The 22,318-nt window shown below is 41.8% G+C and overlaps 1 protein-coding gene across 2 annotated transcripts in view; it reads right to left on the bottom strand.

The window, feature by feature from the left end:
* Nucleotides 1-869: 869 nt before the first annotated feature.
* The window catches only part of LOC128263826 (uncharacterized), a 457,572-nt gene continuing 436,123 nt past the window's right edge, over nucleotides 870-22,318 (bottom strand). For both annotated transcript variants that reach the window (XM_052999093.1, XM_052999095.1), the window contains one exon: nucleotides 870-970. In XM_052999093.1, coding sequence (XP_052855053.1) covers nucleotides 885-970 — 86 coding nt within the window. In that variant the 3' untranslated portion in view covers nucleotides 870-884. The remainder of the gene's footprint in view (nucleotides 971-22,318) is intronic.

Genomic DNA, 22,318 nt, shown 5'->3' with positions numbered 1-22,318 from the left:
AATGCACAGTAACAGGATACATTTTTTTATTAAAAATTATCTTATCATTAAATAATATCAAAAAATGTCGATATGTCGAATATGCCTGATTCCATTGCCGTATTAGTGACCTTTGGAAATGCTCCTGATTCCATTGGCGCATTACTACTTAGTTAGTGCTACTCCGACTTGTGAGTGGCACACACAGGTGATCAGGGCTTGTTTACTTTTGAATTGTCGCAAATAAAATTAAATTAATTAAAAATCTTGAATATAAGCGAGCTTACGAAATTCTTTAATGCTCAGCAGGTCATCCATAAAGCGACCGAGGCATTTGTCAACCTGAACGACAAGGAAGAGGAGCTGATCCTGTGACCAGGAAAAGCTACGCTTGTTCTTGCTTTAAGTAATTTGTAAAAGAAATCTTATAATTGCGCTATCTTTACATATAAAAACCAGCTGCACTAACTAAATATCATCTAAGATCAGTATTTTTCTGTATTTTTTCTAGAAACGTTCTTGGCAAATGATTTTTAATCACATTTGCTTATCGCATTTATTTTAAATGCTGCATTTAGCCTTATGGCAAGCCCTGTGTGAATAAATCTGAATTAGGCTTAATGCGTTTTAATACGCCAATGATATCCGGCTATTAAACATCATCTATTATCGATACTATATTTAAAAAAATTTTTTCTGCTCCATGTTGTGGATACGGAAGGAGCCCAGGAATAATTCCATGGAATTTATGGTAAATATATTATTGCACGCGTAATATACCTACCTGCATTTCTTAGTGAGGTTTTTCATTTTCATCCGTACATCCTTATACAAAACATCATACCCAGCCTCCATTATGGACTGGGGTTTCTCCGTGTAGGCATGGACATTTATTCGGGATCCCATCAACTGTTCAATATTCTCCGGCCAAATATCGATGAGCTTTCAGAAGCCCAACTCAGCTTGCCAATAGCTGTCCATGTATAATCGACTATAAAATTAAAAAAATTGAATTAAAAATTTAAGCCACTTGCTGCATACCTGTTGCTTCAGCGACTTTCATTTTCAATTGTTCCTTGTTTACGTTTTTGTTCTGAATGCTCAAATTTTCACTGTCAAAAGAAGAATTTAAAATTGTGCCAAAAAAAACATCAATTAGTTTAAAAGTTTTCCTGCCAGAGATCCAGCAGTAATGCATTGTGGTACTGCAACAAGGATTTGATGCGCTTGCCCTTGTTTTCAGTCAATTTGCCGCAAAATAGATTTAATATTCAAAAGAAATCAAAAATTGCGACATCCTTGCATATTAAAGCCAGCTGTTGTAGTGGTGGCACTAACTAAATATCATTAAAAAACAATATTTTACGGTATTTTTTCTAAAAATGTTTGGGGCAAATTATTTTAATCGCGTTTATTTTAAATGCGGCATTAGGCCTATAGGAAACCTGTGTAAATATATGCGCATTACGCTAAAGGCCAGATCCATCCACCTTCCACCATCCCTTGAAGGGATGGTCCAAAAGGTTTTGCCGTTCCAAAAACTTCCTGGTTAGTCCGCCGTTAAAATTTGACGGACTTAACGGACTATTTTATGCGATAGTTAGCCGATTATACTGCGGCGCAACCCTCTTTCCACGCAGTCCATCCCTAAAAAACCGTTGGGATATTTGAAAAAAGTGAAACTCCGGTTTCCATAGATCACATCCACTTTCCGATTTCAGCTGATCTTAACAGCTGTAGCTCATCAATGCATAAACAAAGATGGTTGACCTTTTGACTTTGTTTGGATGTGCTCTGTGGAAATCGGAGCTTCTCATTTTTTTGAATTTCCAACTGAAAATTTAATACTATTTTGTATTAACAACGCGAAAACTTGTGAACGCAGTAGTTCGAGACGATTTTAATTGCGAAACTTGTGAAAACTATGTCGAAAGCGCGACGAAAAGGAGTGGCTACGATGACGTTCGATGGATCACTAACAATTATATTTCAATAATTTCTCTTAGAACCTAACTTATGCTACGGTGGCGAAAGTCGGGGCGAATTCGCAAGAGCGAACAGACGAAAGCTTTATTGGCTCCCGCTCTCGCCCTACAACTAGTGATTTAAATACAAGCGCTGAGTGCGCAAACACCAACCGTTTCCAACGGATGGACTGTGTGGAAAGAGGGCAAAAATGAGCCAATGGAATCCGGCTATTAAGGATTATAAAGCCAAAACATTCACCATCCAAAACACATTATTATACCGATATATCGATGAAAGCACGCATCATCATACAATACTTAATAATGCTATCTGGCAACGATTTGGCGCTAGATATCGAAAAAAGGCAGTAGCTTATAGCTATTAAGGATAATTAAGCCAAAACATTTACCATCCAAAACACATAATTATACCGATATATCGATGAAAGCACGCAATCATCATACAATACTTAATGATGCTATCTGGCAACGATTTGGCGCTAGATATCGAAAAAAGGCAGTAGCTTATAGCGTCTGCACACAGCCGATCGGCCTACGAGAAGTAAGCTAAGTTATAAAGCAAAAGGAAAAGAACACAAAATTGAATTCAATTAATTTAGTACTCTAGACCGACAAACAGTTTCGCCAGCGAAAAAACTTTATTCTTTCTATTAAGAGCGAAGTTTTCAGATTCACCCGAGTTCGTGTGCTTCGGTCATACTGTCAATCAGCTGGGCTTGTTGAAAAACAAAATAACTTGAGAAAGCCAAATCAAAGATGCTGAATATAAACGACGTCAGAGTTAAATTTAGTATTAGAATGGTGGCAGATGAGCGGCTTTTTGTGCTTTTGTTGTTTTTCCCTCCATTTCGCTTGTAAGTTCAAATCCAACAACACCAAAGATGAAATTTTTATTTTTTTCGCCAGGGCCTGACGAACATTCATGGAGAGTTCATCTCAGGCGTCTGGCAAGGTTCTGCACAATTCTTGTATTTTCCGTCGATCTCAGTACCGTCGTGCAAAAATGCACTGTCGAAAAGTTATTCGCCTTTCGCTCTCTCATAAGCGGCGAACAGTTTTCGTCGATCTGAGTATTGACGTAATTTTAGCTCTTTCAGAACATCTGGCAACTTCAGGAGTTTTGTATACTACTTGGTGCTATTTTCTCCATTCGAATCGCAAAAAAATATCGACAAGCCAAAAGAGCACAATAAAGCCTAGTACTCAGATCGACGAACGTCAGCATCAAAAGTTTATTCTTTCTAGTGCGACCGAAGTTTTGGTCTTATAGCCTGATTCCATTGCCGCATTAGTGGACTTTTTAAATGTGCCTGATTCCATTGGCGCATTAGCATTTAGCTAATGCTACTCCGACATGTGAGTGGCACGGACAGCTGATCTGGGTTTGTTTACTTTTGAATTCTGGCAAATCCAAAAGAAATTAATTAAAATTAAAGAGCATGAGAGAGTTTACTAAACTCTGTAATGCTCAGCAGGACATCCATAATGCGACCGAGGCATTTGCCAACTTGGACGACAAGAAAGAGAAACTGATTGCGTTGTTATGACGGGTTTGCAATGGAGTCCACCACAGTTTCTAAAAAGGGCAAGGATCCCCGTATATGTGGGAGTTATTTTATGCCAGAGATCCAGCAGTACTGCGAGCAGAATGTGCAGCGTGCGCTCTAGGGTTCAGTCATGTTTATACAAAATAGATTTTATATTCAAAAGACATCAAAAATTGCGCCAACCTTGCATAAAGAAAACAGCTGTTGAAGTAGTACGAACAAAATATCGTTAAACATCGGTATTTTCCGGTATTTTTTCTAAAAATGTTCGGGGCGAATGGTTTTTAATCGCATTTAAAAATCGCATTTATTTTAAATGCGGCATTTAGCCTTATGGGATTCTCTGTGTAAATAAATGCGCATTAGGCTAAATGAGTTTTAATGCGCCAATGGAATCAGGCTATTACAATCTTACTGTCAGTCAAGTGGGCTTGTTGACAAACGGAACCCAACTCAAATTTTACCCGCCAGCTTGCAACTATATTAATCAAACAAACAAAAGTGGCATAAAAATGGATTGGGAATATTTAGTCGTCAACATTGTGTTACTGTAGTAAATTTTGCTGAGGTTTTTGGATTTTTACGTCCATGCTCTCCAACTCCTACCTCCAAAAAAGATTAAACTTTTTATTCTTTACGTCGGGGCCTGGCGTACGTACACCCAAAAAAATCTGTCAACGCTTTGCAATTTTCTGGTATTTTTTTTCCGTCGATCTGAGTACCGACGGATTATTTGCCACTCGCTCTCTCTCAGATGCGGCGAACGGTTTTTGTCGATCTGAATACTAGGCTTGAAGCAAAACTAATACAATTTTGACATTCCTCTGCTTATCATTCCTCTGCTTATCATTTGTCCACTGATGTTGGCCTATGATGTTTGATAACCAGTCGATCCATTAATTCCTGCTGGAATTCCCCATAAATATGATTGTTTTTCCACACTAATTTAGGTCGTCCAGCCCCGCATGTCAAATGGAATACAATAGATCCCTATTTTGTCATATTATCGAATTGGCATTTGTTAATTTAATTACATTCAAAGGCATTGTCCTTAAAACCGCCCACTTGGCCAAAATGCATCTCCACGTCCAAAAAAATCCCAAAATAGCCAAGTGAAAATCATATAAATACTTGCAAAATACTAAATAGCCACCATATTTTTATCAAGCTTAAAATTTTTTTCTACTTGCAAAAACTAGTTGACGCGACTTTTCTCCGTCTTTTTCTATGGAAGAAAAAGACGCTGTAGCGCAACTTGGTTGCTGAAGCAGAAAAACTGCCTGTCTTTGGATTCTAAATTACCGAAACTATGTGCTTATGTGTTGTGGCTTAATTCTCTATAGCCTGTACACGGAAAGCTTTAAAAATTAATTTCCAAGAAAGCGACTGTTTTTATTTGCTTTTAAAAAATGTATGAATTGTTTAAATTACGCCCGTTCACATGTGAAAGTCGTAGTAAATAAATAAATAAAGCGTTCCTTTTTCATAAGGTTAATGTCATGGATGGAGCGTGGACAAAGGACAGCTCTAAAAACAATTAATTACCGAGAAATCTTTCGGGTTATTCACCCTGTGATAAATGTGTAAGTTAACTAAGTAAGCCGGGCGACGGCAATGACCGATCGTCCGAAGGCTCGCTCCGGCCAAATTGCTGACACAGCGTCTGGCCGGAAGCTCGTGCATAGCCGGCAAGCACTGCCCATTGGAGTGGCCGCTATGAGTCTCTTTTGTGTAGCTTTAAGTTTTAGTTTAGATTTGACTTCAGGCAAATAAAGAGCCGCTGCTCATACAATATAACTCCGACAACCGTCGTTAAATCTTTATCATTTGAAAACTGTCTGAGTCTCTAGGCCAGCAGTTAAAGAAGGGCAGTCACCCTTCCTCCATAATCATCGTAACTCATCCTGAGGATTATTCGGCCAGCCGGCCTACAAAGATAGCGGCAAGTCTTACTCCCCGCCCTCCGTGGATCATCTGCAACTGCGAGGGACCACCTAAGGGAACTTCAATTGCCGACGGCAATTCACCGTTGGAAAGCCATCTATATTAATTGTACTACGTGGATCATCTGCAACTGCGAGGGACCACCTGAAGGAGCATCTATTGACGACGACAGCACACCGTTGCGATACGAAAAGATTAATTGGCGCCCACCGTAAATTACCCATTATTATAAAATTGGGGAACCATGTAAGTGAGCACCTCCATACATATATTTTCCCAATCTGCATTTGTAAAACATTCAAACACACTGCCAGAATACTTTCTGCAGCTCCACATTAATGGTTTCGTGTTAACATTTTAATAAATTAGCATACTAACTAGTTGATTGACAGTTTAATTTGTGTAATTACACGCGTATCATAAATGTTTATTATTGTGTATTGTTTGCATAATTATTTTAAATAAATATCCCAAGGCCAAAATATTACCGATATTACGGCCATACATAAAATTATAAACATCATACACCTTAGGCGCAAAGGCGCTGCTGGAAAATAAATAAATTGTGCATTTATTGAATTAATTTTCTTGGCGACGGAAACTGTCTCATATAAATTATAGGATTTAATTCAGCCCTTTTGTGTCATTGTTTTTTTGCTTATACCTAAAAATTCTGTGTATTAGCTTTGCAACAATCTTGGGGTCTTTTTACTGCTTCCTCGACCCGCTCCGGTCCGCGAACCCGACACCGCTCATTCGCGTTTTGACTCTGTTAGCTTCGCCTCTTTGTTTATCATAGCGACAGCTCAGCCGCCACGGTCCCGTTTGAATTTTGTTTATAGCTGCTTAGGCATGCAATTCTTGGGTAATGGAATTTAGCATTGCTATCCATGTCGTTCCTAAGTTATAGGGATCCAAGACAACATAGCGACTCAGAGTCAGACTCGGAGAGGCTCCCTATTACTTCTACACCGAGGCAGGCGGCTACCGGTGCCGATCCCAATACAAACATGGCCATAAACGCAGATCAACTCCAAGCTGTCATCCAGGCGGCCATCGCCAATGCCCTCATAGAAAAGGCTGGTGAGGACCAGCGCAGGGAAAATGAAATGCGCAAAACCATAGAAAACTTAGCTAAGCAGGTGGCAGAGACGCGGGTATCACCCGCTCAAATCGGAACCCCCCAAATAAAAATTTACGAACCCATTGACATTAAAAACAATGTGCAATGCAACGAGCCCCTTGACGCCGTCAAATGCCTTCCCGAATTTACGGGGGCACAAGAAACATATGTCTCTTGGCGGCAAGCGGCAGTAGCCGCATATTATATATTTAAAAATTACATAGATAGCTCACGCCACTATCAGGCGGTTGTAATTATTAGGAGTAAAATAAGAGGCCCTGCCGATGCAGTGCTATCCTCGTTTGGCACTGTATTGAATTTCGATGCAATCATAGACCGCCTCGATTTCACATACAGTGACAAACGTCAGATTCACGTCATCGAGCAGGAGATGGGCACCCTTAGACAGGGAAGCCTCACTCTCCTACAATACTATGACGAGGTTGAGAAAAAGCTCACCTTGCTCACAAATAAAGCCACCATGTCGTACGAAGCATCGGCGGCCAGAATTCTATGCGAAAAATTCCGAGGTGACGCGCTCCGTATATTTATTTCGGGCCTCAAGCGCAGTCTCTCCGATGTCCTTTTCTCGGCAAAGCCGAAAGATATGCCAACTGCATTGGCATTGGCTCAAGAGGTGGAATCAAACCACGAAAGATACACTTTCGCAACATCGTTTGCAAAGAGCCTAGAAGATAGGGATAGAAAGCAATTTCCAAAGGCGCAAGATCGCCAACAAAATTCCTATCAAGCGCACCCTCAAGTAAGCGCGGGCAAAAACCCACACTTCACTAAGCAGCACAAGGCTCAAGTGCACTCCGCTCCGCACAACGACAGGCGTCATGAAAACACGCCAGAGCCCATGGAGGTTGACCCTTCAATGTCTAGGATGCTCAAGCCATCTCAAGCTCCGGCTTATCAAAACAGAAAGCCGGCCGAGTCCGGTCGATCCGGCCCACATAAGAGGCAGAGGGTCAACCACATCGCGCAAGGCGCAGGCGAAATTAATGAACAATACACTGCAGCAGCTTCAAGCGCGGCCCAGGAAATCAATGACGACGCCATTCATGAATATGATTCGGACGCCATTAATTTTTTAGGGGAAAGTCCCTGCTACCTGTCATCAGACGAAGAGTAGCGGGGATAGATATGAAGCTTTTGGTAGACACGGGCGCGGCAAAAAATTTCATCCGTCCATACGAAGGGTTGAAAGGCGTCCGCCCAGTAGAATCGCCATTTACGATACATTCTATCCATGGCGTCACCACCATCACTAAAAAGTGCTTTGTCTCTCTATTTAACTTGAAGGCCACGTTCTTCATATTACCAGATTTGTCTTCCTTCGATGCCATAATTGGCCTTGACCTGTTAAAACAGGCAGGGGCATCGCTGTGTCTAGCTTCCGGCTACCTCAAATGGGGCTCCGAAGCAGAAAAATTGGAATTCCAATCGTGCCCCGACGTCAATTTTACCAACATTGATTTTTCGGACGCACCGCCTCTAGCTAGAGAGGCCTTTATCAAAATGCTTGGCGAACAAAAAAAAGCCTTTGCAAACCCCAACGAGGCCCTACCCTACAACACGTCGGTGGTAGCTACCATCAGGACGGTTAGTGACGAGCCCATTTATGCCAAACTTTACCCATACCCAATGGGGGCAGCGGATTTCATCAATGGCGAAATCCAAGAGTTGCTAAAAAATGGCATAATACAAAAGTCAAAGTCCCCCTACAATAACCCAATATGGGTAGTAGACAAAAAGGGCACTGACGAAGCGGGCAACCGCAAGATGCGGCTCGTATTAGACTTTCGCAAATTAAACGAGAGGACAATACCTGATCGCTATCCCATGCCGAATATCTCTGTGATACTAGGGAATTTAGGCAAAGCCAAATACTTCACAACGCTTGATTTGAAGTCGGGCTACCATCAGATCAATCTGGCAGAGCGTGACCGTGAAAAAACTTCCTTTTCCGTTAACGGAGGAAAATACGAGTTTCGCCGGCTACCGTTCGGTTTGAAGAATGCGGCCAGCATCTTCCAAAGAACCATCGACGACATACTGCGAGAGCACGTTGGCAAATTTTGCTATGTCTATGTTGATGATGTCATCGTTTTCTCAGAAGACGCAAACGCCCACATTCGGCACGTAAATTGGGTTCTTAAGAGCCTGCACGACGCCAACATGAGGGTGTCAACGCAAAAATCGCGTTTTTTTAAAAAAAGCGTTAGCTTTTTGGGCTTTATCGTCACCAACAATGGTGCCACAACTGACCCAGAAAAAATCAAGGCCATTCAGGAATTCCCCGAACCCAAAAATGTATTCGAGGTGAGATCATTCCTTGGCCTGGCCAGTTATTACCGATGCTTCATCAAAGATTTTGCATCAATAGCTAGGCCCGTCTCTGATATCCTTAAAGGAGAGAATGGAAGTGTCAGCAGGCACAGATCCAGAAATATGCAGGTGCAATTTAGCGAGCAGCAACGACTTGCTTTCCGAAAATTGCGTAACATTCTGGCTTCGGAGGATGTCATCCTCAGATATCCTGATTACAAGAAGGCATTCGATCTAACGACGGATGCCTCGGCAACTGGCATAGGCGCAGTACTATCCCAGGAGGGAAGACCCATAACTATGATATCTAGGACCCTAAAGGACCGAGAGGTTAACTACGCTACTAACGAGCGTGAGCTGTTAGCCATAGTTTGGGCGCTAGCCAAATTACGCCATTACTTATATGCAGTAAAAGATATAAATATCTATACTGATCACCAACCATTGACATTCGCAGTGTCGGAGTCCAATCCGAATGCGAAAATCAAACGATGGAAAGCTCGCATCGACGAGTCCGGCGCTAAAATGTTTTATAAGCCCGGCAAAGAGAATCTCGTCGCGGATGCCCTCTCCAGACAGCAACTTAACGTTGTGGAGGCGGAGGAAGCTTACTCGTGTGCGGCCACTATCCACAGCGAAGTGTCGCTAACACACACCATCGAAACCACGGATAAGCCTTTGAATTGCTTTCAGAACCAGATAACTCTGGGAGAAGCTCGCTTTCCGTCTAAACGCAGCTTCGTGCTCTTCGGAAACAAGAGACGGCATGATATTGACTTCACATGCAAGGAATCACTGCTTGAGGAGCTTGCGGACATTATAGTCCCCAAAGGCGTTAACGCCATTCATTGCGATCTGCACACGCTGGCAATGATACAGGACGAATTGATCCGGCAATTCCCAGCCACCAAGTTCTGGCACTGCAAGAACCGTGTCACAGATATTTTCGCAGTCGCTGAGAGACGAGAAGTCCTCACCACTGAGCATAATAGGGCTCACAGATCCGCACAGGAGAATGTCAAGCAGGTACTTTCGGAATACTATTTCCCAAAAATGGCCAAGTTAGCGAATGAAATTGTCACTAACTGCAAAACCTGCGCTAAAGCAAAATATGACAGGCATCCTAGAAAACACGAACTCGGCGAAACGCCAGTCCCGTCTCATGTGGGAGAAATGCTACACATAGACATTTTCTCCACTGATAAGAAATACTTCCTCACATGCATTGACAAATTTTCCAAATTTGCAATGGTCCAACCAATTCCCTCTAGAACCATAGAGGACCTCAAACCGGCTTTACTACAACTCCTTAACGTTTTTCCTAAAGCCAGAGTCATTTACTGCGACAATGAACCCTCATTGAACTCGCACACCATTCGGACCATGCTAGAGAATCACTTCGGAGTTAGCATCTCAAATGCACCGCCACTCCACAGCGTCTCGAACGGACAAGTGGAGCGATTCCACAGCACTCTAGTGGAGCTTGCCAGATGCCTCAAAATCGACAAAGGCATCAGCGACACTGTAGAGTTGATCTTACTGGCCACGTCTAAGTATAACAAATCTATCCATTCGGTTATCGATAAGAGACCGGCCGACGTGGTAGTCACACAATGTGACCCGCAATGCGATATACAGGATAGGATTAGGCGTGCCCAGGATAAGTTGAGAAGCAGGGAAAATGCATCCCGACAGAACAGAGTGTTCAATGTCGGCGACAAAGTCCTAGTGAAATCCAACAGGAGACTAGGCAACAAGCTTTCACCGTTATGCGAAGAGAAAACTGTGGAAGCGGACATGGGGACCACAGTCCTCATTAAGGGGAGGGTGGTCCACAAGGACAACCTTAAGTAGGCGAAACACAAGCACGTTGTCATTCGCCTAATAATTTTTACAATTTTTTTACATTTTTTATCTCTAGCCACTTGGCATAGGTTTTTATTTGATAATTTTTTATTATGCTTAAATTCGTCATGCTTTGGTGGAGGGCTACCCCGCTAGTTTATAAAACACTACAACAAATCCAAAATTACAGGTTCAAGCTCATACCTCTGCTATTCCTTTTTGCCCTGACATCGGCGCACGTCATGGACTACTCGCAAGCCAAATACATTCCCGTCATTGACGGACGGATTTTGGTATGGGAAGAATTCGCATCCTTGAGGCACTCAGCGAATCTCTCGGAGTATAGGCGCGTGGTGGAGGAAACTGGCGGCATGATTAACATGTTTCCCCAGTCGCACATGCAGAAGCTTTTGAGCGTAGATGTCGCTCACCTGCGTGACCTGCTCGAGTCACTGAGCATCCACCACAGAGTAGCCAGGAGTTTAGACTTCTTGGGAGCGGCGTTAAAAGTAGTGGCGGGAACGCCAGACGCGGAGGACTTCGAAAAAATTAAATTCAACGAATTTCAATTAAATAATGCAAACAATAGGCAAATTAGTATCAATAACAAAGTACAGGAACAAATCAATAAAATTTCCGCCATTGTCAATCAACTCTTGAGGTCAGCTAAAGAGTCCCAAGTCGACACGGGACATCTTTTTGAGATGTTATTAACTCGAAATAGAATGATCACAATGGAGTTGCAGAACCTCATACTTGCAATAGCTCTTGCAAAAGTTAGCATAGTTAGCCCTAGCATATTAGATCATGCAGACCTGGAAAGTGTATGGATGGAAGAGCCCACCGGGACTGCCATCAAAGATGTTTTGTCCGTTGCGTCCGTAAAAATTTTGCAATCCACTAACATTTTGCATTTTATAATTAAGTTTCCTAAAATTAAATTAGAATGTATTAAAATCACCGTTTTCCCCGTGTCACATCACGACACAATGCTCAGGCTGGAGGACAAGGTAATAGCGGATTGTAATGGAGAAATCCTCACGGTAAAAAATTGCTCCATAACACCGGGAGCCACATTTTGCCAACTGGCGCTAAGAAGGTCATGCGCCCAGGAGCTCCACGCTGGAGGCACAGCACATTGCGGCATCCAACACAGTGATTTACATCCCGTCACCTACGTAGATGAAGGCATCCTAATTGTGAACGATCGTCCGGCTCGCGTAAGGGTGGACAATGGCACTTACGTCCATATACGAGGCACACACCTCATCACTTTCACTGAAAGCGCCACGGTTAACGAAACCCGATATGTCAATCATGACGTAGCCCAGAAAAGGGTACCAGGAGTGGCTAGCTCGCCTATCCTGAACATCACCCTGGAGCACAACACACTTAGCCTTCCGTACCTTCACCGCTTGAGTGAGCGTAACCTGGAACACATTAAGAAGTTCGGGGAAAATATCAACGGCTATCGTTCACACCAGATATTGCTGATCGTGGGAGCGATCTGCTGCGCGTTGATCTGCATCGGCCTCACTTATCAGCGAGTCACCCAGGCCAGGAGATCCACGGCCCAACTAAAGGAGGTGATCGCCAAAATAGGGTCGGCCGAGGGCGGCCTTAATTCTGAGGGGGGAGTAGTTAACTAAGTAAGCCGGGCGACGGCGATGACCGATCGTCCGAAGGCTCGCTCCGGCCAAATTGCTGACACAGCGTCTGGCCGGAAGCTCGTGCATAGCCGGCAAGCACTGCCCATTGGAGTGGCCGCTATGAGTCTCTTTTGTGTAGCTTTAAGTTTTAGTTTAGATTTGACTTCAGGCAAATAAAGAGCCGCTGCTCATACAATATAACTCCGACAACCGTCGTTAAATCTTTATCATTTGAAAACTGTCTGAGTCTCTAGGCCAGCAGTTAAAGAAGGGCAGTCACCCTTCCTCCATAATCATCGTAACTCATCCTGAGGATTATTCGGCCAGCCGGCCTACAAAGATAGCGGCAAGTCTTACTCCCCGCCCTCCGTGGATCATCTGCAACTGCGAGGGACCACCTAAGGGAACTTCAATTGCCGACGGCAATTCACCGTTGGAAAGCCATCTATATTAATTGTACTACGTGGATCATCTGCAACTGCGAGGGACCACCTGAAGGAGCATCTATTGACGACGACAGCACACCGTTGCGATACGAAAAGATTAATTTGTATATCATGTAGTGGAGTATAGAACCACATATCGTATGTTTAGTTGCGCCACCTAGCGGGCGGTATAGGCTGTAAATGGCAACCTTAAGAGTGGAAGATTAACCGTCAATGGGTAGGACTGCATTAGCGTTAACGTTTTTAGCGAAAACCCAGCTCTAATCCCGGTTGTAACCCATCTTGTAATATCCGCCCTCGAAAACCTCATGATTTCTTTATAATCTGAGTCTCGACCTGAGCGGTTGTATAGCTGGCAAAAGAACAGCGATAATACAAATAAAAGTAAAGAGGTTATGGCCGATTCGCAGCTCACCACTGCACAAGTTTTTTGCACGGCATAAGGTGCTACAGTGGCAGTGAACCAATTCTTGGCCAGATTCTGGCCAAAACGGTTAATTACCACACCCTCAAGGGGTAAGTCATAACCTATAACCGGTGCAAGTGAATATGTCCTCATTTAGGGGTTTTATTTGTCATAGGGGACGGCATTCTTACATGCCCTTTCATCGCCGAGAACCTCATCAGTCATTTCTGCCCCAAAAAGGCCGTCAGTTCGCCAACGTCTTCGACTAAACCCCGGTGCAACGAGGATAAGGAAACCCCATCAGGAGCTCAATAGTGCCGCAATAGTGTACAGTGCATTTTTTTTTGGTATCATACGTCTGTGCTCTGCTAATCAACAGCTATGGCCTACAGTAGATAAATCCCAGTAATTCCCATAGTGAAGTGTCTAAAACTAGGTCAGAATAGTGCCCAAAAGTAGAAGTAAGGTAAACGCAAAGCAAAATGCGTATATAAAAGTAAGCGCAAAGCTATATGCATATATGTATAAGAGTAAACGAAAAATACACGGGTAAAAGTGAGCGCAAATCTAAATATAAACACAAAAGTAAAAGCAATCCCAGTTGTTTACGCAAATAAAAATTTAGTAAATTTGAAATCGCCAAGTAAACACATAAAACCTAATGAAGACATAGAGATCGTATAAGATAATGCTAAGTTCTACTAATTAAAATCAATAAAAATATAAATCAGTTAAAAATGTTAAACGAAATGTGAATATAAAAATGAAAATTAGTTGTAAATAAGGAGAAAACAAGAAGTTCGAAAGTTTTTATCATTAGTTATAAATTTACTCTATTTGCGAATATAGGCAAAGTAGGGACATGTAAAATTCAAGAGATGTGTATGCAAATTTCGGTCACGTTAAATATGTGCAGACGTATGAGCCGATAATGTTATAATTTCCGAACTTCTTTGGCTTGCATTTGTTTACAAATTTTCAGCAACACCACCAACATATGGAAGCGCTTTCATCAGTGGGATATCCAAGTTTGACAATTTTATACCCTGCGGCAAATTTAAAGGTATTGAGAGTTATCCGAAATTTTATTTCTCAATTAAGTGATCGAGTGTAAATTAACACTAAATAAAATGAAAAGTAAATAAATACTAAATAAAATGTCTGAATGCTTACGACAATATTTCTTATGAAACAAACAGTGAAGAAAAAAAGAGTAAATCTGTAATATTAAATTTAAATATATTTTATTAGCCTTTTGTTACTGTAATTGAGATCGCACGACACATGAAGTTATGAAAATTTACAGTTTTATTAAGGATTATGCATGCTAGTTTTAAACAATACCTGCATACAAAAATATCTAAATGTAAATTAAGTTCATATCTTTCCCTCTTATATGTAGAGAATTAACAATTATTATAATGTTTGAGTAAACAATCCTGTTTATAACTCCATGCTAACCCGAGAGCCTTCGTAGAACCAGTTGTTAAAAGGGGCCTGATGCAGTATTTTATTGGAAGAGCATTGGCCAAGGTAGGGTGGGTTGATGACACCCCCATTTACATCTAGGGGCGTGTAATGTGAGAAGTGCTATCTCTATCTGTCTGTCTGTCTATTTGTTATGCTATCTCTTTTCCGGCCGATATTGGCTCGTTGCCTGTTTGCACGCGATTCATTTTAATTGTTAAAGATATTCAAGAGCACCCGTAAGCTGCAGCCTGTCAAGAAGACCACGACATTCGCTGACGAGTTAGAGCCGGATTTAAACGCGTGCAGGGCTAACAGTTTGCAATACCATCAGCTCAACGTTGTTCGTTACAGGAATAATAATAAGTAATGTCTGAATAATTTGGCGCCCAAAATGGTGGCTTTACTGTACAGTAAAACCCACTAAATAGAATACAAATACTATACCTTTCCTTTCAGTTATATTTCTATAATTTTCCTAGCCAGCCGTGTCAACTTTCTATCGCATTGGAATGCAGTGTTTATATTTTCAGAAATAGTAAAAACTCACCACGATTAAAGTTTTGACACATCTGTCTCTTTTATTTGTGTTAAACCACATGGGTCAAGTGCTTTGGATTTTGGTCAATTACAATTAACTAATTATTTTGGCTAACCACACTTGACGCAGCGATGCATATGGAATTTAGCTAAAGTCTAGTAATTCGGCACTGCAGGATAACAGAGCTAATGCAAATAAGAAAAAGCCTGACCGCGGGTTTAGGAATTAGGTCTTTGAGTAATTGTTACCAGGGAATTTTATTTCTACAATCCTAAAAAGAACTATTCGTAGTTTAGGTTGGCCACGTTTGATACGAAGGTCAAATGATCAAAATAGCCAGTATTCTCTTTTTGTGCATTCATTCTCAGCTTTACCTTTTCTCCTTTTTTTCTTAGGAACTTCTCACATCATTTTAAATTAGAACTTCGTCGATGAGCTCTTGGTTATGCATGGCGTTAATTGTTTTACCGTCATAAATTTTCTGATTAACATAAGCTAGTTGCTTATGATTTTACATTTTCGATTATTCCGAATTTTTCTTCAGCTTTCCATTTCGAAATTCAAATTTGATTTACAAACCAGCCAACTGTTGTGTCAGCGGGAAATTGATAAACTATGGGAGTAGACCATTCAGATAGCGAAGAAGCCGGAAGATCGTCCGATTTTTGTGTCTTATGCAATTCACGCATTGATGAAAAAGATTTATACAAGACAAAATGCGGGCACGGGTTTCATAGAAAGTGTATAAGCACACATTTGAAGAGCAAGAAAACCTGCCCAGAGTTTTACAGGTTAACTCTGGAGAACTAACTGCAAGATCAGATAGTTTTATCGCACAAAAAACAAGAAGTCAATAACTTTTAAGTTCACAAGCAGAGGGCGAAAGTCAGGGATCAGAAATTATGGAGAAAGAATGTCAGAGTCGAGAACGTGGGGGCGAGGACTTACAAAGTATGGTGTTAGATGCAGTAAAAGCTATGCAACACGAGTTGCTTACGCAGTTATAAGAAAAATGTCCAACATGATTCAATCCAATCTAGCGGCTAGAACTCCCCAACCGCCACTTCATAGCGCTACCGATATAGGGTCCTCACTTGATCAGCTTCTTGGCAAAGATGCAAGGCAATAGAATACAGGACAAAATCTATCGCAGGCTAACATTTCACCGAGATCAACAGCCACAGAACTTTTTCACAGGCCAGATAAGGTGGCACATATAATGAATGGATGGAAACTCCGTTTTAGCGAAGACACAGGCGGCATAAGCGTAGATAATTTCATATACAGAGTACAAGCTCTAACCGGTCAAACAGTTGATTCAAAATTCGATGTAATGTGTAGCAACGCAAGTGCTTTGTTTGAGGGTACGGCAAGTGTCTTTTACTGGCGGTATCATAAATCAGTGCAATCCGTAAAGTGGAGCGAACTGTGTGCCGCACTTCGTCGTCAATTCAGGGATACTAGGACAGATGTTGATATTCGAGAGTTGATTAGAGATCGAAAAGAAAAAGAGAATTTCGATTCATTTTATGATGCCATAGTCCAGTTGACTGATAGCCTAGACTGCCCTTTGAATGAAAAAGCCTTGATAGAGATTCTAAGGCGCAATCTGAGAGCAGAAATAAGACACGAAATCCTAAATATTCCCACGGAAACCATCTCAAAACATCGCGAAATATGTAGAAGACGAGAATGTTTCCTTGATGAAATAAAGCGGAATCAAATATATAAAAAGAATTCTCTTTTTAAAAGCCATGTCTCAGAACTGCTAGAGGACCAGCATAAAGTTTGTGAATCAGAGTTATTTGAAGAAGATGATGGTGTAGTTGAAGCAATATCTCTAATTTGCTGGAACTGTAGAAAGGAAGGTCACAGGTACCAGGACTGCACTGCTCCTCGAAAAGTGTTTTGCTATGGATGTGGCGCACGCAACACGTACAAGCCGTCGTGCCAAAGATGTCAAAAAAACCTTCAGCAGAACACCAAAGTCACTCGTTCTCGGTGTGTTCAGAAGACGTAGTCAACAAACACCGAAAACGAGCACTTATAAGTCCCATTAGGAACCGTCCTGTAAAGGACTCTCTTACTCCTGATGATGCTCTTTTGGATGGATGGCATCAGAGAGTTAGTAATTTTAAAATTATTAGTAACAAATCTTCTTTTCTTAATAACTCTAAAATTAAAAATAGTTCACGAAATACAAATAGACTAAAAAATGTTCTGGAAAGTTACTAAAGACTTAAGTGCGCTTCGCAATACTTGTGTCGACCAGCGTCCTTACACAGTGGTCAAAATCCTTGATCGCAAAACTAAAGGGCTAATAGATACCGGAGCCGCTATGAGTTGTATCGGCGGTCAGTTCGCACAGGAAATTCTTGGTAGTGAAGTCCCCATTCGCAGAATCTTTAATAATATTTGTACTGCAGATGGGAGCAAGCAATATATTGTGGGTCGATTAAGCACAGGTATGGAATATAATGGTCAGATAAAGGCGATTGATATTCACATAGTTCCTTCTCTGAAGCAGAACCTTTATCTAGGCGTTCACTTTTGGAGTTGTTGTAGTGGAGTATAGAACCACACATCGTATGTTTAGTTGCGCCACCTAACGGGCGGTATAGGCTGTAAATGGCAATCTTAAGAGTGGAAGATTAATCGTCAATAGGTAGGACTGCATTAGCGTTAACGTTTTTAGCGAAAACCCAGCTCTAATTCCGGTTGTAACCCATCTTGTAATATCCGCCCTCGAAAACTTCATGATTATACCCTTGCAGAGGGTATTATAATTTCAGTCAGAAGTTTGCAACGCGGTAAAGGAGACGTCTCCGACCCTATAAAGTATATATATTCTTGATCAGCATCACTAGGAGAGTCGATCTAGACATGTCCGTCTGTCCGTCTGTCCTTCGGTCCGTCTGTCCATCAGTTTCTACCCAAACCAGTCTCTCAGTTTTAAAGCCATCTGCATGAAACTTTCCCAAAAGTTGTCTTTCTATTGCAGGTGGTATATAAGTCGGAACGGGCTGGATCGGACGACTTTAGCATATAGCTCCCATTGGAACAATCGGAAAAGTAAATACAAAAAAATTATAACTTTGCTGTTTCTTAATTTATTTTATTTCTTTGACATATAGTAATGGTTAAGTAATTCAGAATTACGGTTTAAATTTCATCAAAATCGGACGACTATAGCATATAGCTCCCATAGGAACAATCGAAAAAATAAATAAAAAAAATTATAATTTTTCGGTTTTTCAATTTTATTTTAGTTCTTCGACATATAGTAATGGTTAATTATTTCAGATTACGGTTTAAATTTCATTAAAATCGGACGACTATAGCATATAGCTTCCATAGGAACAATCGGAAAAATAAATGAAAAAAATTATAACTTTGCTGTTTTAAAAATTTTTTTTAGTTCTTCGACATATAGTAAAATTTAAAAATCTAAGAATTACGGTTTAAACTTCATAAAAATCGGACGACCATAACATAAAGCTCCCATAGGAACAATAAAAATATTAAAAATTTTTGTTAAAAAATTTACCTTTTTATACCCTTGCAGAGGGTACTATAATTTCAGTCAGAAGCTTGCAAAGCAGTGATGGAGACATTTCCGACCCTATAAAGTATATATATTCTTGATCAGCATTACTAGGCGAGTCGATCTAGCCATGTCCGTCTGTCCGTCCGTTTCTAAGAAAACTAATCTCTCAGTTTTAAAGCTATCTGCATGAAACTTTTCCAAAGTTGTCTTTCTATTGCAGGTAGTATATAAGTCGGAACGAGCCTGATCGGACGACTCACATAGGAACAATCGAAAAATAAATAAAAAAAAATTATAACTTTGCTGTTTCTTAATTTTTTTTAGTTCTTTGACATATAGTAATGGTTAAGTATTTCAGAATTACGTTTTAAATTTCATCAAAATCGGACGACTATATCATATAGCTTCCATAGCAATAACCGAAAAAAAAATCCAAAAAAAAATCGACATATAGTAATGGTTAAATATTTTAGAATTACAGTTTAAATTTCATCAAAATCGGACGACTATATCATATAGCTCCCATAGAAATAATAAAAATATATAAAATAACTATCTAATAATTGAGCTGCAAATCATCATAGCTTCAATGTTTTTCCACATATACGCAAGTAAATAATAATTTTAATGTTTTCAAAAGTATTTAATTCTTGCAATAGCTGCAAGGGTATATGAACTTCGGCTTGCCGAAGTTTGCTTTCCTTTTTGTTTCTTCTTAATCTGAGTCTCGACCTGAGCGGTTGTATAGCTGGCATAAGAACAGCGATAATACAACTAAAAGTAAAGAGGTTGTGGCCGATTCGCAGCTCACCACTGCACACATTTTTGCACGGCATAAGGTGCTACAGTGGCAGTGAACCAATTCTTGGTGAGATTCTGGCCAAAACGTTTAATTACCACACCCTCAAGGGGTAAGTCATAACCTATAACCGGTGCAAGTGAATATGTGCCTCATTCAGGGGTTTTATTTGTCATAGGGGACGGCATTCTTACATGCCCTTGCGTCGCCGAGAACCTCCGGCGATCGTATGACTGACGATCCACCGTCACAAATATATAACAATTTAACTTTCACATTAAAGCTTAAAAAGAACACTCCAAATACTGGCCCTTTATTATTCAAACGCGCGCCCAAAGCCTACAGCACCCGGTCACATTTATTTGACGAAGTTATCGATTGCCGATAATCATCGCCCATTAAACCCGATTACCCAAAGCGGGATTATCATCATCGTCCGATCTGGTCACACTAAGCAGCGCCTATATAAGCGGAGACAAAGCCCCAGACCAGTCACTTGCGTTCCGACGACTCTTGAGGAAACAACCAACAGGAGGAATACCCGGGTAAGTGTTCTGGTAGTTAGTCTTGGTAGTGGTGGTGGGTCCGTAAGAGTTCGGTTTGAAATTCGGCTCTACGACCTGGTGAGAATCACCGACGCCCGGTGTGGTTTAGGAATACGCACCCAGGCCCGATCGAGATCGCTGAGCCCGGCACGGTTTTCGTAACTCCGGCCCATCTCAGTGAGTTCCTCCCAGAAGTCACGTTTCCGGCTTCCGACCCGGAAACGATACGGAATATAACGGCAGCTCGAAACTAACGATGCCCTACATTCCCACATCCCACTAGAAAATCCAAGTAGTTCGTTCCTCTAAAAACGACCCAGAACACTTCGAACCCGACGTACTCGACCGACGAAACGCCGACGCCAAGCAGTACACCTGGCCACAGCGCATCATCGACACCAAGCAGTGTACCCAGCGACCGCACGACGTCAACAACACACGGTACACTCAGCCACCACACATCGGCAACGCCAAGCAGTTCCTCGAACCATTGCGTGGTGCCAGCAGCAAGCAGTGCAACATACGGCCCTTCCGTAGCGCCGATCCCGCACATAAAGCAGTGCGATACTCAACAAGCTGCGATATACTCGGCCCTTCCGCAGCGCCGATATCACCAAGCAGAACCACAATCGGCCCTTCCGCAGCGTCGATATCAACAAGCAGTACCACATTCGGCCCTTCAGCAGCGCCGACACCACGTAGCAAGCAGTATCACGCTCGAAAACGTAGTCTTAATCAATCGTACGATTAAAATATAACCACACTCTGTAGCGTTCGATTTGTGTTATTATTTGGGGAAAGGGAGGTAAACCGATCAAAAGAGGAAATAAATTTCTGTCTCGAACCCTGGCCACGGCGAGCTATACCGCCTCCCAAAACAGGGTCGTTACAGTGGCGCCCGAGCAAATTGAACACAAAAAGACAGTATCCTCAAATAGAAACACCAAAGATCCTTTACCCTCTTCCTCAACACAACACAATATAATACAATGGCAGAGAAGTTAACTCGAGGCTGGATAAACAATGCCAATAGAGCCCAACTGGAAGCCTAAATAATAGAATTCTAGGTCAAACCAAAAACACTGTGCGAGGACATGCGAAGACAAATGTCAGATTTTATAAAGAACGGCAACCACGACGAAGAAACTATCAAACGCCTCTTGGAAATTCCTCAGAAACACGCAAGAAGCCCATCACAAGCACCTAACGGAACAGGAAACCAACTGAAAGGCATTAGCGGGACAACCGACACAGAGGAACACATCGCAGGAATGAAACGACGGGAAACGGAAGACGCTCACGGGGTCAGAGCGGGTACCCAGGGCACACACCACACCCGCAACATCAATAAAGTTCAACGGCCGACGTCTACTAGCACAAGTCATCATAGGCAGCACAAGAATTCGCGGTGCAATTGATACAGGAGCCACACGGAGTTTTATCGGCCAAGAACTAGCCAGTAGAATAGCCAGACATGGGAAAAGAAAACAAGTAATTGAAGCCATAAGACTTGCATACGGAACAAGCAGAACGGTCACAGAGGCACTAGAGGTACCAATACAACTCGGGACACAAACAAACACAACAACACTATTAGTCCTCGACGAAGTCATCGGAGACCTACTGTTGGGAATAGACTTCTTGGAACAATGCAACGCTACACTAGAATGCGGAGGCATCACAGCAAAAATTAAGAAAAAGAAGAGGAACCAACGCAGGAGCAAGAAACACAAAAGACACGGCATCGGATCACTAGAAACAGGGGATTTAACAGACGCACAGATCCAAGAGACCCTCAAAAGGGAGTTAGAGATGATGAGCCAAATTAAAGGAGTAAGTCACATTGCAAGCCACAAAATCTTCATGAAGCACGACCGCCCAATTAAGTAGAGGTACTACCCTCGAAACCCAGCAATGCAGTCTATAATAAACAAACAAGTCGACGAACTCATAGCACAGAACCTCATAGAACCCTCGCCTTCCGCCTACAGTTCGCCAGTGGTAATCGTGGAAAAGAAAAACAAGGAATGGAGGCTTTGCATAGACTATAGGCAACTGAACGAGCACTCTGAGCGAGATGCATACCCAGTACCACGAATGGATCACATTCTCAACCAACTCCGCGAGGCAAAATACATAAGCACACTGGATCTGAAAA

This window comes from Drosophila gunungcola, unplaced genomic scaffold, assembly GCF_025200985.1.
Source record: "Drosophila gunungcola strain Sukarami unplaced genomic scaffold, Dgunungcola_SK_2 000019F, whole genome shotgun sequence".
Lineage (NCBI taxonomy): Eukaryota > Metazoa > Arthropoda > Insecta > Diptera > Drosophilidae > Drosophila > Drosophila gunungcola.
Note: the sequence above shows the minus strand (reverse complement) of the source record. Positions and strands in the feature narration are given on the sequence as shown.